Source organism: Passer domesticus, chromosome 4 (genome assembly GCF_036417665.1).
Source record: "Passer domesticus isolate bPasDom1 chromosome 4, bPasDom1.hap1, whole genome shotgun sequence".
Lineage (NCBI taxonomy): Eukaryota > Metazoa > Chordata > Aves > Passeriformes > Passeridae > Passer > Passer domesticus.
Genome location: NC_087477.1, coordinates 45,177,405 through 45,191,069, shown reverse-complemented (window position 1 = coordinate 45,191,069; position 13,665 = coordinate 45,177,405). Strand labels below are relative to the sequence as shown.

At 38.8% G+C, this 13,665-nt stretch overlaps 1 protein-coding gene across 33 annotated transcripts in view; it reads left to right on the top strand.

The window, feature by feature from the left end:
• MARCHF1 (membrane associated ring-CH-type finger 1) overlaps positions 1-13,665 on the top strand; it is a 232,011-nt gene that overhangs the window by 95,414 nt on the left and 122,932 nt on the right. For 10 of the 33 annotated variants that reach the window (XM_064417548.1, XM_064417550.1, XM_064417569.1 and 7 more), the window contains 2 exons: positions 9,051-9,090; positions 9,176-9,259. The exons of 14 other annotated variants lie outside the window; for them this stretch is intronic. In XM_064417548.1, coding sequence (XP_064273618.1) covers positions 9,075-9,090; positions 9,176-9,259 — 100 coding nt within the window. In that variant the 5' untranslated portion in view covers positions 9,051-9,074. Of the gene's footprint in view, positions 1-8,486; positions 8,800-9,050; positions 9,260-13,665 lie in introns of those variants that run through there. 9 more of the 33 variants (XM_064417555.1, XM_064417559.1, XM_064417557.1 and 6 more) reach the window with 2 other exon arrangements.

Genomic DNA, 13,665 nt, shown 5'->3' with positions numbered 1-13,665 from the left:
TGAGCAAATTTTGGCCTCTTGAAGGATATTCTTGGAAGATCCCCATGGGAACAGGCTCTGTAGGAAAGAGGAGTCCAACAGAGTTGGTTGATATTCAAAGATTGCTTCCTTTAGGCTCAAGAATGATGCATCCCAATGAGCAAAATTGGGCATAGGCAGCAGGAGATCTGTATGGATGAATAACTCCTGTTATTAAACTCCTTGAGCTTAGGCTTGAGCCTAAGCAGGGAACACAGAAGCGATTGAAGCAGGGTCAGGCTGCTTGAATGAATACAGAGATGTTGTCGAAGTAGAAATGAGACAAGGAAGGTGAAGGCCCATCTGAAATTAAATCTGGCCAAGGATGTCAGGGACAGCAAATACATCAATAATAAAAGGAAAAATAAGGTTAATGTGGGCCTGTTACAGAATGGATGGGGGACCCTGATAACAGAGGACACAGAAGGCTGAGTTAGAGAATGCCACCTTTCCATGGGCCTTCACTGGCAAGACCAGCTCTCCAGAATCTCTGACTCAGGAGACCAGGATAAAGGCATATTGTAAGAAAGATTTCCCCTTAGTCAAGGAGGATTGGTTAGAGAACACCTAGTGGTGAAGACTTGACATCCACAAGTCCATGGGCCCTGATGGTGTGCATCTGTGAATGCTGGGAGAGCTGGACAGCATAGCTAGACTTCTCTTGATCGTCTTTGAAAGGTCTTGGTAATGAGGAGAGGTGCCTGAGGACTAGAAGAAAAAACTGTCACCCCAGTCTTCCAAGAGGGCAAGAAGGAGGATCCAAGGAACTACTGGCCAGTCAGCCCCACCTCAGACCCTGATAAGGTGATGGAACAACTCATTCTGGGGGCCACATGGGGGACCAGGAGGTGGTCAGGAGTAGCATGGATTCACTAGAGGTACATCAACAAAGGTGATGAAGGGACTGGAGCATCTCTCTTATGAGGAAAAGCTGAGGGAGCTGGCACTTTTCAGCCTGAAAAAGAGACAGCTGAGAGGGGACCTCATCAATGTGTGTGGGTATCTGAAGGGAGGTTGCCAAGAGAGTGGAGCCAGGCTCTGCTCAGTGGTGCTGAGCCATAGGACAAGAGGCAGTGGGCAGAAACTGATGCACAGAAAGTTCCATCTGAATACGAGGAGGAACTTCTTTACTTTGTGAGTGGCCAGAGCAGGTTGCCAGAGAAGGTGTAGTCTCCCTCACTGAAGATACTCAAGAACTGTCTGGACTCATGTTGATGAGCCTGCCCAAGCAGAGAGGTTGGACCACATGACCCACTGTGGTCCCTTCCAACCTTCCCATTCTGTGATACTGTAAAGAAAATGATTCAAGAATGTGAAATATGTGGTTTTAAAGTTATCTAGGTTAATCCTGTAGATGAATTAAGAGTTAAAATGAATCTTGGTATCGAAATTCATTTAGGCTACTTCATAGCTTTAAAGAGAAGCATGATCTCACTTTCCATAGTCTTCTTAAAATTAAGAAGCCAGGGGGATTTCTGGGTCAAAACCACCAGCAAATGTAAAATGAATTTTCTACCTCTGTAATCTTAGTTTCTACAGATACTTTCTAATTTCATGCTGTTGTAATTTAATGACATCCTTATCATACTGGCATTGAAACCTCCTCTTTCTGAAGCAGTGAGAGAAGTTTTGAAGCCAGACAAGGTGCAAATTGGACATAAGGTTAAATATTTGTTCAATATAGAAGTTTTTAAAAAATAAGTTATTCTCAATAAAGCAGGTTACAGAATAAAATACTCAAAAATCAGAAATTATAGTTTTTGAAATATGAGTATTTAAACAAAGATAAAATTTTGCTAGGGCAAAGGGGTCACAGCAGATGAGATTAGGAGAGAAATAAGTGTTTATAAGGAGATCAGATAGCCATGTGAAGTAAAGGGGAAAATAGAATATAATCAACAATAGACACCTGTAGGAAGTTGAGAGAAAATATCTTTAAGAAAGCGGTTTGAACAAGTATTCATTTGCATATTTAAATTCTTACATTTTTTATGTTCCCTAAACATTCTAGCAGTTGAGATTCACAAAACAAATAATGCTTATCAAGCATGGCAAATCTCTAAATTGTAAGTCTGTAGGCTAACAATATTCACACAAATGAACTTTTTATTTTTTGATCACAAATTGTTCATCTGTCTTTTCATCAAATAGCAATTGAGAACACAGTTTGTAGCATAATACTGTGTACCTGAATATCTGCATTAAAAATAAACAATCCTGGTCTTCCTGTATAATTATATGTGACTAGTAACAGAAGCAGGTGGGTTAGCAAATAATTTTCTTTTATGCAGCTTCTTTAGAACAGTTTCCTACTGTTCGAAGCTGTTCAAGTTCAGGATCTCTTTGATGTTGGTGATCAGGGTATGAGAAAAAAAGTCTAGTATTTGAGGAAATTACTGGTGTACTGTGTACAGGACTAAGAAGAATTGGAAATAACTGAGTTGGTGCACCCTGGGACAAAGTTCATGTTTTTGCTGATGATAACTAGCATTTTCCAGTCATCTTTTCATAAAGGAATATGCTGATCCCGACTGATCCTTAAATCAGTCTGTGCTCCTGGCTGCTACCCAATTTCTTTTTCTTGTTCTACCAGTGCCATGACTGGGTTGCTTGTGCTATTGAACTTCATCCTGTTTCTCATGCTCTCATCTAGAAGGTTGTCCAAGTCTTCCAGGATTGTGCCCCCATCCTCCTCTGTTGACTGACAGCTTTGAAAGCTGGCCAAGAACTTGAGTCCATTCTTACCAAGCAATGCTGGAACTCTTTAAGATTAATGGATTCAGGTTTGCAGCATTTAACCCAAAAGTGAGCAGGTGGATTCCACAGCTTGCTGAATTTTGATGCTTCTATCATAAAGACTGTCAACTGCTTTATGTTAGAGAGCTGTTTAAATACCGTCTTCATGTATGTTGTTTAGAAGTGGGAAATAATACTTTGTGTGGCAATGTTTTTGTTTACCTTTTCCTCTGAAGAGGCACATGGACAACACCATTTAAATTGTGTGTTGGTGGAAATGAGCAGCTAGGCAGCATGGCATGCAGATTACTTCCACCACTACAAATGCAGGAAAATAATTTTGTATATCATAAATATAGATATATATATATATAAATATATATTGCTATGAAATTGTGCTACCTTTATGTTGCCAAAGGTCAGCAACATTTGTAAGCAGAGAGGTGCTTGAGAGTTAATTATGGAGGTAGATGTTCCTCACACCTGAACTACAGAGGTAATAGGACCTCTTAGTATGTGTGGGCACACACACAAATTGAGTATTGTAAATTAGAATAAACATAGTAGAATCCTGTCTGTGTAGTGAGTAGCTAAGTGTCACTGTAGTATAAATAATTTCTTCAGTGGACACTTCAACAGCATAATTTCATTTCTTTTTTAGTGTAAATTGGCTAAATACATAGTCTGCCCATTCTGCCTAAAAGTTGGTAATTTACTTTTTCTGGTCATTTTTATAAGCTTTAGTTACATTTAAACAAAAATTCTAAATTCTAAATCAGCTGTTCAAGTTACTGGCAGTTTTTAGAACTTTACAAGTCTTCCCTTGTTCCCTTATTTCATGGGGGCACTCTAGTCTGATGAGGGGGTAGTATACTTGGTTTAATTTAAATAAAGTAATCTTAATGCAAACACTACACTGAAGGTATCCGTGAAGGTCTTTGTGTTTGGAAGTGAAAATCAGTTGGTTTTAATTCTCTTTGCTTGGAGATAACAAAGATAATTGGTTTTAATGGCTGGGGGCAACATTTTATCTGATTTATCACCATTCTGTCATTTCATATCTCACTTTCATCCATCTAGGTTTTGGCTGGGTAAACTTTTGAGGTACCAGTCGTATTTTATTTCAGTCTCAGCTATTACTTTTTGGTTTTTAACTTACTTTTTGACTTGTACCATTCCATGACCTTGGATTTTCAGATGTTTTAGAAATGTTCCAAGATGTTCTACTTAGGTAATATATCTGCACAGAATATACAAGTGGCAGATAGATTCCTCTGTGTTTGTACTGACTTCTGTTCATCTCTCAGTGGAGGGGAAGATCACCTGTGCTTAATGATGCTGTTGATGAAATTATGTGTAATATGTACAATATCCTGTGAATGGCAACATAGAAAAATATCCAAAGACATTAGTTTGAAATTTTTGGTTGATTGCTTCCTTAATACCTTTAATACACCTCTGTTGCTCTAATGCACCGTATTACGTTATATGGTACTTCTCAGCAGTTCAGTCAATTGCAAAGCTGAAGGAGGCAAGGAATAAAGCTGCCAAAACCTCCCTGAGGATCTAGTAACATGATGGCTGCATTCCAGTCTGTACCAACTTCATGTGGCATTTAAAAAGCAACTTCTAATATGATATCTCACAGCCAGTCTTATTTGTGAAGAATGCAAATTCTATTCAATTTTTTAAAACAACTTTTAAATTTTGCTTCTGCTAAGGACTCTCTTGAACATGAATTCTCCTGAAAACTTGCATTCCTGCTGGTCCTCCATGGTCCTCCATTTGAAGCCAACCCACAGTGCAGCACAGTATTTAGGACATATTCATATAGCAGAGAACAACAGGTTTTCCCATTCCCATCTGGAATCTGCTGCTTTGGAATACTTGTGTTTGGCTAAAGATGTCTTTCATATTTGCCCTAATTCCATGGCTAACTTTGTGCTCCTGTAGGCTTAAGGCTTGGGAGAAAATCAAAAGGAATTTTTCATTTATCTGAAAACTTTATTTGGTTCTAATGTCAGCTTCAAGATGCTATGGAAACCCAAGGGATTGGTTTACAACAGTCCTGTTTGGTCTGCATTAGACTACTGCTAGTTGCACTTTTAATTTGGGTGTTAGGACCTTCTGCTAGATAAAGTGACTGTACTCATGCCAGTTGATTACCTCCTCGTATCCATCTGCTTCCACACTGCTGTAGAGTTCAGATGTTTGTCTCTACACCTCAGTTGTGATTACAAGAGAAGCAATTCCTGTTGGTAAAGGGAGCATAGCATGCACAGTGTTTGTAGCTCTTCGATTTTGTTTTTGGGGAAAGTGAAAGTCATTCCTAAATCTCAGGACTACAGACTATATGTCTATATCTTTTTGCGTATTGTGTATTTGACAAATAATGTGGAGTCCAAACAACCAACTTCTGTTTTATGTCCACAATGATTTTTTTAAAATGTCAGTGTCATATAAAATTGAAAGATCATATAAAAGCTGCAGTACATCTTATCAAAAGATGATTTTATGTGAGTAAAAAAGAGCTGGAATTACCTGTTTCTGATAGTGTTATTTAGGCAGGTAAACTTACTATGTTTTTTTTTTCAATTCAAGAGTCTTGTACAAATTTTTCTGTAAGCCATGGCAGGGCTATTATATATAAGCAGAGCTATTATATATAAGCAGCCAGTGAACTGCCAGTACACTAGTACATTGTTTCCTTGCAATTGTGTTGCAAAAGAATTGTATTGCTGTTTTTCTTTCTCTCATTGGCACTTGCATACCATATTTGAAACCATTAACCATAGTTGATCAGATTGTGTTCATAGTTCAAAGCAATAGTCCTGTGTAAATGGGTATGCTGAGAAGATGATGTGCTCCTTATTAAATTAAACAAAAAACATTGTGTCTGCGTAGGGTTGTAATTCTGATCCCTTTTTGCTGTCAGATTCTTATGGAAGTGGCTCAAGGAGTGTTTTGTGCAGGGAATGTATGGGCCCCGAGTACCAAGGGGAATGTTTTGGGTGACTGAAAATACAGGTTTGGATTCCTTGGCTTATCTGAGTTGGGATTAGTAGGGTTTCAGTGAGAGGAGGGAGAGGTGGTACTTTGCTTTTCTGTAGTTACTTGCTTCGAGACCTGTGAATTATATTAATGTAAATCAATGACTAATGCACACTGAACCCAATGACCCAATGTCATTTTCACCTGCTCCAGGTGAGCACTTCTCTTTTGTTATTGTTACCCTCCCGAGAAACTCTATCATGCTGCTTTGCACAGCATCTTCATACTTCACTGAGCAGCTGTCTCACTGTCCTTCAGGTGAGGCATGGCTCTGAAATTACGACTCTTTGGGTGGCACATGTGCCAAAATTAGTGTTCTTTAAATAGGACATCACAGCCTGTCCACCATGGAGGATGAGTGGAAGTAAACACATTTTCTAACAAGAAGGGTTGTGTGTGTATATATAAAATCACTTTGTTTATAACTTAGGGACTCTGGGATCTAAAAACACGTTATAAATTGAAATCAATAGTTTTGCTGTTTCTTTAAGATGTGCCTGGTGTTCTGAGATCATAGTTGTAGTAACATCTGTGCAAAAGCTTATGTTTTATAATTCTGTCATAGTAAACTTGAAAAAGCCAAGACGGAAAATTAAACTTAATTCTAATGAAAAATGGTCCCACCACACCTCTGCCACTAACTTTTACAGTATGCATCTGGATATGTCCTGTATTTTCTAACAGCTTCCTTACCATGGAGCAGTGGTGATCTCTGTATTTCTAGGTATAGCAGCACGGGGCTTGGTTGTTCTGCCACTTGTTTTAGCACTTAGGCTGAGAAGAGCCATGTTCAGCATATGTACAGGGAAGGCAATTGCACATTAATTTGAAGTCTCCACGTGGTGAAGAATTGTAATTAGTGAAATAGTTAAGCAAAATGCAAGCATGAACCTACCCAATGTTAAAATACAGCCCTTGTTTGGAACTAGTTTTGTTATGTATATATTGATGTTATAGGTTCCCTGTGGGGGGAAAAAAGGGACCATGCATCATTTTAGAAAGAACTAAGTACATCCACACCCTGTAAGGTCTTTTTTCTGGCTAAAACAGGCATAGGTGGGGTTAAAAAGATTACTGGTTAACCCAGAAATCTTTGATGTAAATCTCAGGTTCATATGATTTCAAATGCAGAATTATTGGCACAGTATCAAAAGGCAGGTTGACTTTTTTAAGCTTAACTAGACATGAAAGCACATTTACAGGAAGATTCCATTTTAATACCACAAACCCTCTACTTTTCTATCAATATTTTTATCAAAGAGGTGAGTGATTATCATGACAAAGCAGAGTCAGGTTTAGGAATTCTTAATCTGGTTGTGCCTCAGAGGAAAGGAAAGTTTCTCTATAGCTTTAAAACATTCTATTGAACTAAAAAGGATTTTCCTTTAACTTCAATCTTAAACTTGATTCTAATGTAAACTTTACTAGCCTGGTGTATAACATTTCTTGTCTTTGAATATTTCTGGAATAAATTTTTGATTTACCACTGTCTTCATAGAGCTAGAGCATGTCTTTTTTTCCTTTATTTATATTCAAAATCTCCCTGTGTACATTAGAAGTTATTTAAACTTACATTCAAATTTATTTTGGAATATTGGAAATTAAAAATGAAATTAGCATGTAAAGCATAACTAAAAACGTGTAGAAGGAGATGTGTAAATGACAAGACTTAATTTTATTATTTGTAAATCTGTTCCATGACTATAGATATACAGAATATATGTTATAAAGATGTGCACATATATTCAAATTTTGCAGCATCTCTGAACTCGTAGCAGATTGTTTGTTAATGCAATGATAAACTCTTCTCTTACAGCCAGTCAATATACCTTAGTTTAAATCAGTGATGTAAAACCAGGATGGCAACCTGGACCCGATCTGAATTTATCTCAGGCTAGTCTCTTGTAAGCTCTATTAACTCAGAGAAATGTTAACTGAAGTAGTGGAGTAGTGAATCAACAGTATTTTAAATCCTCCCTACTGGCTTTGTAAGAGAATCCAGGCTGTTTATAATGCTATTATTTCTTGTCAGAATTCTAAGTGCCACTCTGTGCAGCTGGAAATAAAGATGATGTATTTCAGGGCTTGGGTAATATTTTTTTTTCTTTAATTGATAGCATATTAAAACATTGATGGTGACTGGTGTGGGATTTTTGTTTTCTTTCATTCCCGCATTATTTATACAGAATACTCTACATGGCTAAGAATTTGACTTCTGATCTAATAATTTCTTTACCATTTTTAATCACAAATCAGTTTTGCTGGTATTCATAATACTTACGAAGAATAATCATTTTTTTAGAAAAGCATAGATGATAGGAGTTGCTTTTCTTCATATCCATTTTTGTAATACAACACCTGTGACTTTCTCCTATTGTTTTGCATATTGAGGGGAGGGGAAATGCTGAAACAGTTTTCCCGAGTGTTTGGCTCCGCAGTGACTGAGAGCACTGAAGCTGCTGGGAGGCAGAAGCTCACATAAGTGACGTTCTCGGCGTGTGTATGACTACTACAAAGGCATGTGTGTGTCTGCCTCTGGCTCATCCTGCTGAGCTGGCTTCTGGGCAGAGATAAGCGCAGCAAAGGGTTAACTTTTTACTATCAACCTCAGAAAGGCGCGTTTGCAATCCCTCCCAGTCTTGTCTTCCTTTTTACACCTCGCTTGCTCACCGCTACTCCTCACTTCAAGGCAGATCCTTTGACCTAAGCAGATTATTGTAGACGCATGAAGGACACAGCAAGCTCTCCTGTGCTTTTAAAGGAGGAGATTTTGCCTCCAAAATAGGACACTAAGCTTTTCAGCCTTCTGCTGCCGCACCTAGCGGGCACGAGGCAGCGTCTGGGGTGCTCAGAGGGCTCCTGTGGGATCGCATGGGAGACAAAAGCACCACTGGCAGCTGCTGCAAATGTGGGAGCCGGTGCCGGTAGCGGGAAGCGGCTGCTAATAAGGGCCTGCGAGACCTGGGTTTCCTTGGTTTCCATGACACTTATTAGGTAACAGAAATTGAATTGTCTCCCACAGTGCTCTTGGGGGATAGTGGTATGGCGGGGTGCTCCAGGGACACAGACTTGCAGCAACTCCTCACTAAGCATGTGAAACTCCCTGGATTGTTGTGCCTTACTTCTTTGTTTGCTGTGTCTCGCTTGTGTTCGCAATTTGCTCTGCTTTGTTGATTTTTTTTTTCTTTTGATGGAAGACCCTGGCTACACCGTTTCTCAAATAATATTTTCCCCTTTTTATTTAGAGCTGAGCTTGGCAAAGAGAGGATATGAACAATTATACAGGTGGGCTACTCGGGGGGAGTGAAGATATAAGGCATCCAAACAGGTACTGGCAACCTGCAGCTCTGTAAGAATGCCACTCCAGCAGATTTCTGTAGTTCCAGCGCGGGAGACTGCCAGCAATGGGAGAAGTTCAATGGGCACAAACAAAGAGAAGAGCAAGGAGGTGGAGGTAAGAGGAAGGTCTCAGTTTGCTGGGACAGGGTGATGTGCCGGTGGCAGGCAGTGGGCTTGGCTGCGGAGCGGGATGCGGCATTGCTGGAGCGCTCAGGGGTGCAGCTGTAGCACACTGCGGGGATGCTGCGAGAGCAGCACCTCAGCCTCGCAGGACGAGGAGCCTGCTGCAAAAGTCAAATAAATAACTGAAGGAAGTTACAGACTGTGTCAGAGGGTTTTAATGTGCTCATTTAAATGAGTGCAGCCTGCTCGTACCGGCAGTCATTGTTCCCTGTAAGCTGTCAAGTAGCAGTTTCTTTACAATAGGTTGGATGGAAAAGTAGTTTTAGCAAAATTCCTGTCTTTGTTTAAAACCAACAAAAATACTGTACTAAAGTCTGCCTTTCTAATGTGAGTGTCCTAGAGGCATAAGCTTAGTCTTTTTACCATTTAAAAGGCATCAGTGTTTTTTTGTTTATCTCTTGGCTTTCTTTGATTCATAAACATACAAAAGTGTTGTTTCATCAGTAAAACCTGTATCCTGTTGTCTCCCAGTTAAGAAGAAACTGTAGATTCATTTTACATTAATGGTTAGCACAAAAAGAAATACAGCAAATCTGTGCAATTTTAATGGTATTTTTACCTGTAGGAATCTCTTTTGCTAGGTATAGATTGAATATGTATTGTGCAATACAAAAAAAAGGCATCTCTTCCAAACCCAAAACATAAGTAGTCTGTTGATAGATATAGCAGTAAATGTATGTAACATAGACATCTGCTTTTTACAGACATGTTTTTTGTCTCTGTGCTTTTCTTTTCCACTTGCTGTATGGAAACCAAGGAACTACTGGGAAAACAAACATGATGTCTTTTAAGTATGGTCTGAGAGACTGTGACAAACTGTATCCCTGAAAGAAGTCTTTCTTCTGGTGCATTGTGTGACGTAGTTTTCCTGAAATTAAGTTCAATAGATGGTTGATATTTGTAAGAGGTCTGGGTGACCGTGGAAAAGTATTGCTTGGGTTTTTTTTTTAATTCTTAAATTTAAGATAATATTTGGGTATGATGAGTTCACTGAAAGTAGTTATTCTGTTTTTTGTTTGAGCACTCTGGTATAAGTAGCATCCTTCCCTGGAAGTAGTCTCCAGTTGTCAACTGGTAGCACAGTCATAAGAGTCATAATATTTTGGGATTTCTGTCCTGAAATGGACAATTTTGGTTTGGTTTTATTCTTCCATTAGTTGATTAAAGGTGAAGGTTCAGGTGAAGACCATTCTTTGTTTTAAGGCTCAAGGTGTGAAAAGCAGAAAGACCTGGCTTGAATTGTCCTCTGGCATTCTTGTTTTAATTTGATCATTTGAGGAGGAGTACATGCAATATTCACACAGGAGTGAGATAAATGTGAGACTTGGAGGGGAGGGGGAGTTGTGGAGATTGAGTTGTGAGAATCATCTCATGCACTTTGGTGTTTTGGTTTTCCCTGTGAGGGCTGGGTTGCATAATTTCAGCAAGACTCCAGTGTCTCAGAAAACAGTTTCTTCTTGAATGTTGTGGAAGTTATATATCAGAAAAGAGCAAAATGACAAGTTTATTAAAGTTCTCTTCTAAACTTAATATAAAAAGTACCAAACACCAACCCTACAAAACTCCAAACCAAACTTAAAGTACATGGTACTCATTGAAATGTGTTTGCCAAACTGCTCTCTGCTGGGCAGAGCCGAATCATTCTGCTCAAACTTCTGCTTATCCTATGAGGCTTATGGCTGGAATTCATACAGTGTAAAAACTCCCTAGTGCTGTTGATGGAGATAGTAGCCCAAACACTGAAGACTGCTTTGCCTATAATATCTACTTATATAAATTATGATGATGTTCAGGTTTGTTTTGTGGATGTAATTTAGGAATAATGAACCAGCGTTTTTATTGTGTAAAATAAAGAGATTGCTCAGGCTTATTTAGATGGTGGTCTACCCCTGCATGGTGTGGCTCTCACAAGGGGAAACTCCCCTAGCTGGTCCTCAGTGTTTGTATTGGTGAGGGTCTTCTGGCTTCATGGTATTCTGATATTGTTTCTGCAAGTACCTGCTTCCTCTGCCTTTCCATTAGCAGGCTTTTTGAGGTAGAAGCTGAGTAAAGTAGTTAAATGGGCTTCTAGCTGAGAGCATCAGGTTGGTTCAGGAAGACATGGAAAAAAGATGTCTGAAAGGTCTTCCAGTTGCTGGGGTTAACTACTGTTAGGACTGTATGCCAAATCCTATTATTGCTGAAGAATTTTGTTATGTTCATACAACAGCATTAAAATTTATGAAGAAGAATTAATCTTCTGTCTAATTGTAGAGCTGGATGCAATGAACTGTTTCCAAGTTCATGGTGAATTCACAGATCTGCCTTAGTCATAGACAACTGAGGTTCTTAATGATGCCACTCATTTTATAATGCTTTTCTGTGATTTTTAGATGACGATACCAGTGCTTTATCTGAAGGTTTTAATAACTGTCTGCACACAACTTACAAATGATTGCCTAGCCCTGATCTGTCATTAAGGATGTTAAGTGCGGTGTCACTTCAGAGCCCCAAGTGCCCATAGGGGATCTCTGGCCAATATTGGGAGTAGAGGTGTGATAGCAATGGCTACAGGGAGTGTTTATGGGCACTCCTGTGCAGTGTCCTTTGTGGGAGTAAAAACTTAGTGCAGGCCATTCCTGCAGTTCTTCAGTGATTTGCCTCAGTAAATAGCAGAACTTTGTAGCTAACAATAGAATTGACGTCAAATTTAGCTATAGAGCCTCTTTGAATGCAGCATAAAGATGAAGTAGGTTTTTTTCTGTAATGAAGCAGTGAAGATGCTTAAGTGTCGAATAACCTGTTGCAGCAGCTGTACACTGCATGTCCATGCCCAGGTATAATCTTCTGCTAGTTTGTTTCACTGATTTTAGTAAAGCTCATCAGTCACTAATGCCACTAGCTTTGCCTCAAACATTTAAGTGTACAAGCTCTCTTCCTTACTTTTTTAGTAATGCAGTTGGAAAAGTTGGTTGCAGAAATGAAGACTAGTGTAAGTGCGTTCACAAGATGATGTGAGCCTTTTTTTATTAAATAGTTAATTCAGCTTTGTTCAATATTAGAGAAATATCAAGTTTATAGTGAAATGTGGAATTGGGTTTCTGTGACAGAGGAAAAACCCTTGGGTGTCTGTTTTCGGAGGAGTTTACTAATAGATCTGTTGTTCAAAGTGAATTAAGTCAGTAACCTAAAGATCAAATTATGCCATCAGGACTACAAATTTAGTTTTTTTAATAAATAGACTTCAGTGCCTTGGGACCAATGTCATGGTAACATATGACCCCCATTTTTAATGTATATAATATTTCAACAGTTACTTTGAACTTCTGGTTGATTTTCTCTGCTGTAATAAAAAAAGGTAAAAAATGTATATGATTCCTGAAGAGCATGGTTCATGAAATGCCTACTCTGGCTCATAGTTTTATTGTTCAGTCATGAACATGCACTGTGAAGTTTCATAAAGTAGCCTCAGTTTACATTGGCTTTTGTACGGGCATGCATTATTATTCTACAGTAAGTACAGAAAGAAAATTTCATCAGGTGAGAAAATTGGACAGGCCAAGTGAGTGAAAGCACTAACACTAACAAAGAGTTTGCAAGGGTCATTGGGTAAACTGCCATGACTACTGTGGAAAGCCAGACTTGAATGGTGCCCACTTGGAGTGGTGGGAGCAAGTCTGCACAAGTCAAAAATTGTCATGGTATGAAGACACTCCTTGATGCCAAACTAAATGTTTAGCTACTGCACCTCCTCAGCCTAAGCAGTTTTCAATACATGGTACTGGAAAATTTATGTGTTACCTGAAGGTAAACATTTCAGAGTAGAAAATTACCTTAATGAAGAAAGCAGTGGCAGATATCAGTCAATCTTGATTTGGTTACTTTGCAAGACTTTGCTGTAAAGAAAAGAACCCCAACCAAATAACCTTTGTAATATGGTTTTTGGACACATTCATATGCTATTATAACTTGCTTGTTATAGAGATGAGTCTTACTCTGTTGCCCCAAAACCTTACCCAATATCCTAAAGATGTTACAAAATTTGATAGTCTGTAGTTAACAAGTAACAAATTAGCCATGCTATTGCTGCTTTTTTTTTAGCTTTGATTCTTTGCTCATAACTGGTAAATGGTTTTCTACTTGTGCCTACTGTGTTTCTCTGATATTGATATTCTGGTAGAAGTGCTGACGACTATTAGTTTCCTTCACAGAAGTTCACAGAATGCAATATTGCAAGGAGGAATCCTCACTCCACTGTGCATTGTACTTTGGCATGAAATTTAGTTCTGCACCCTGCACAGTTCTGTGTTGTGAAGGAAACTTGGGACCTCTCTGTTCTTCAACAGAGTTTTCATGTTC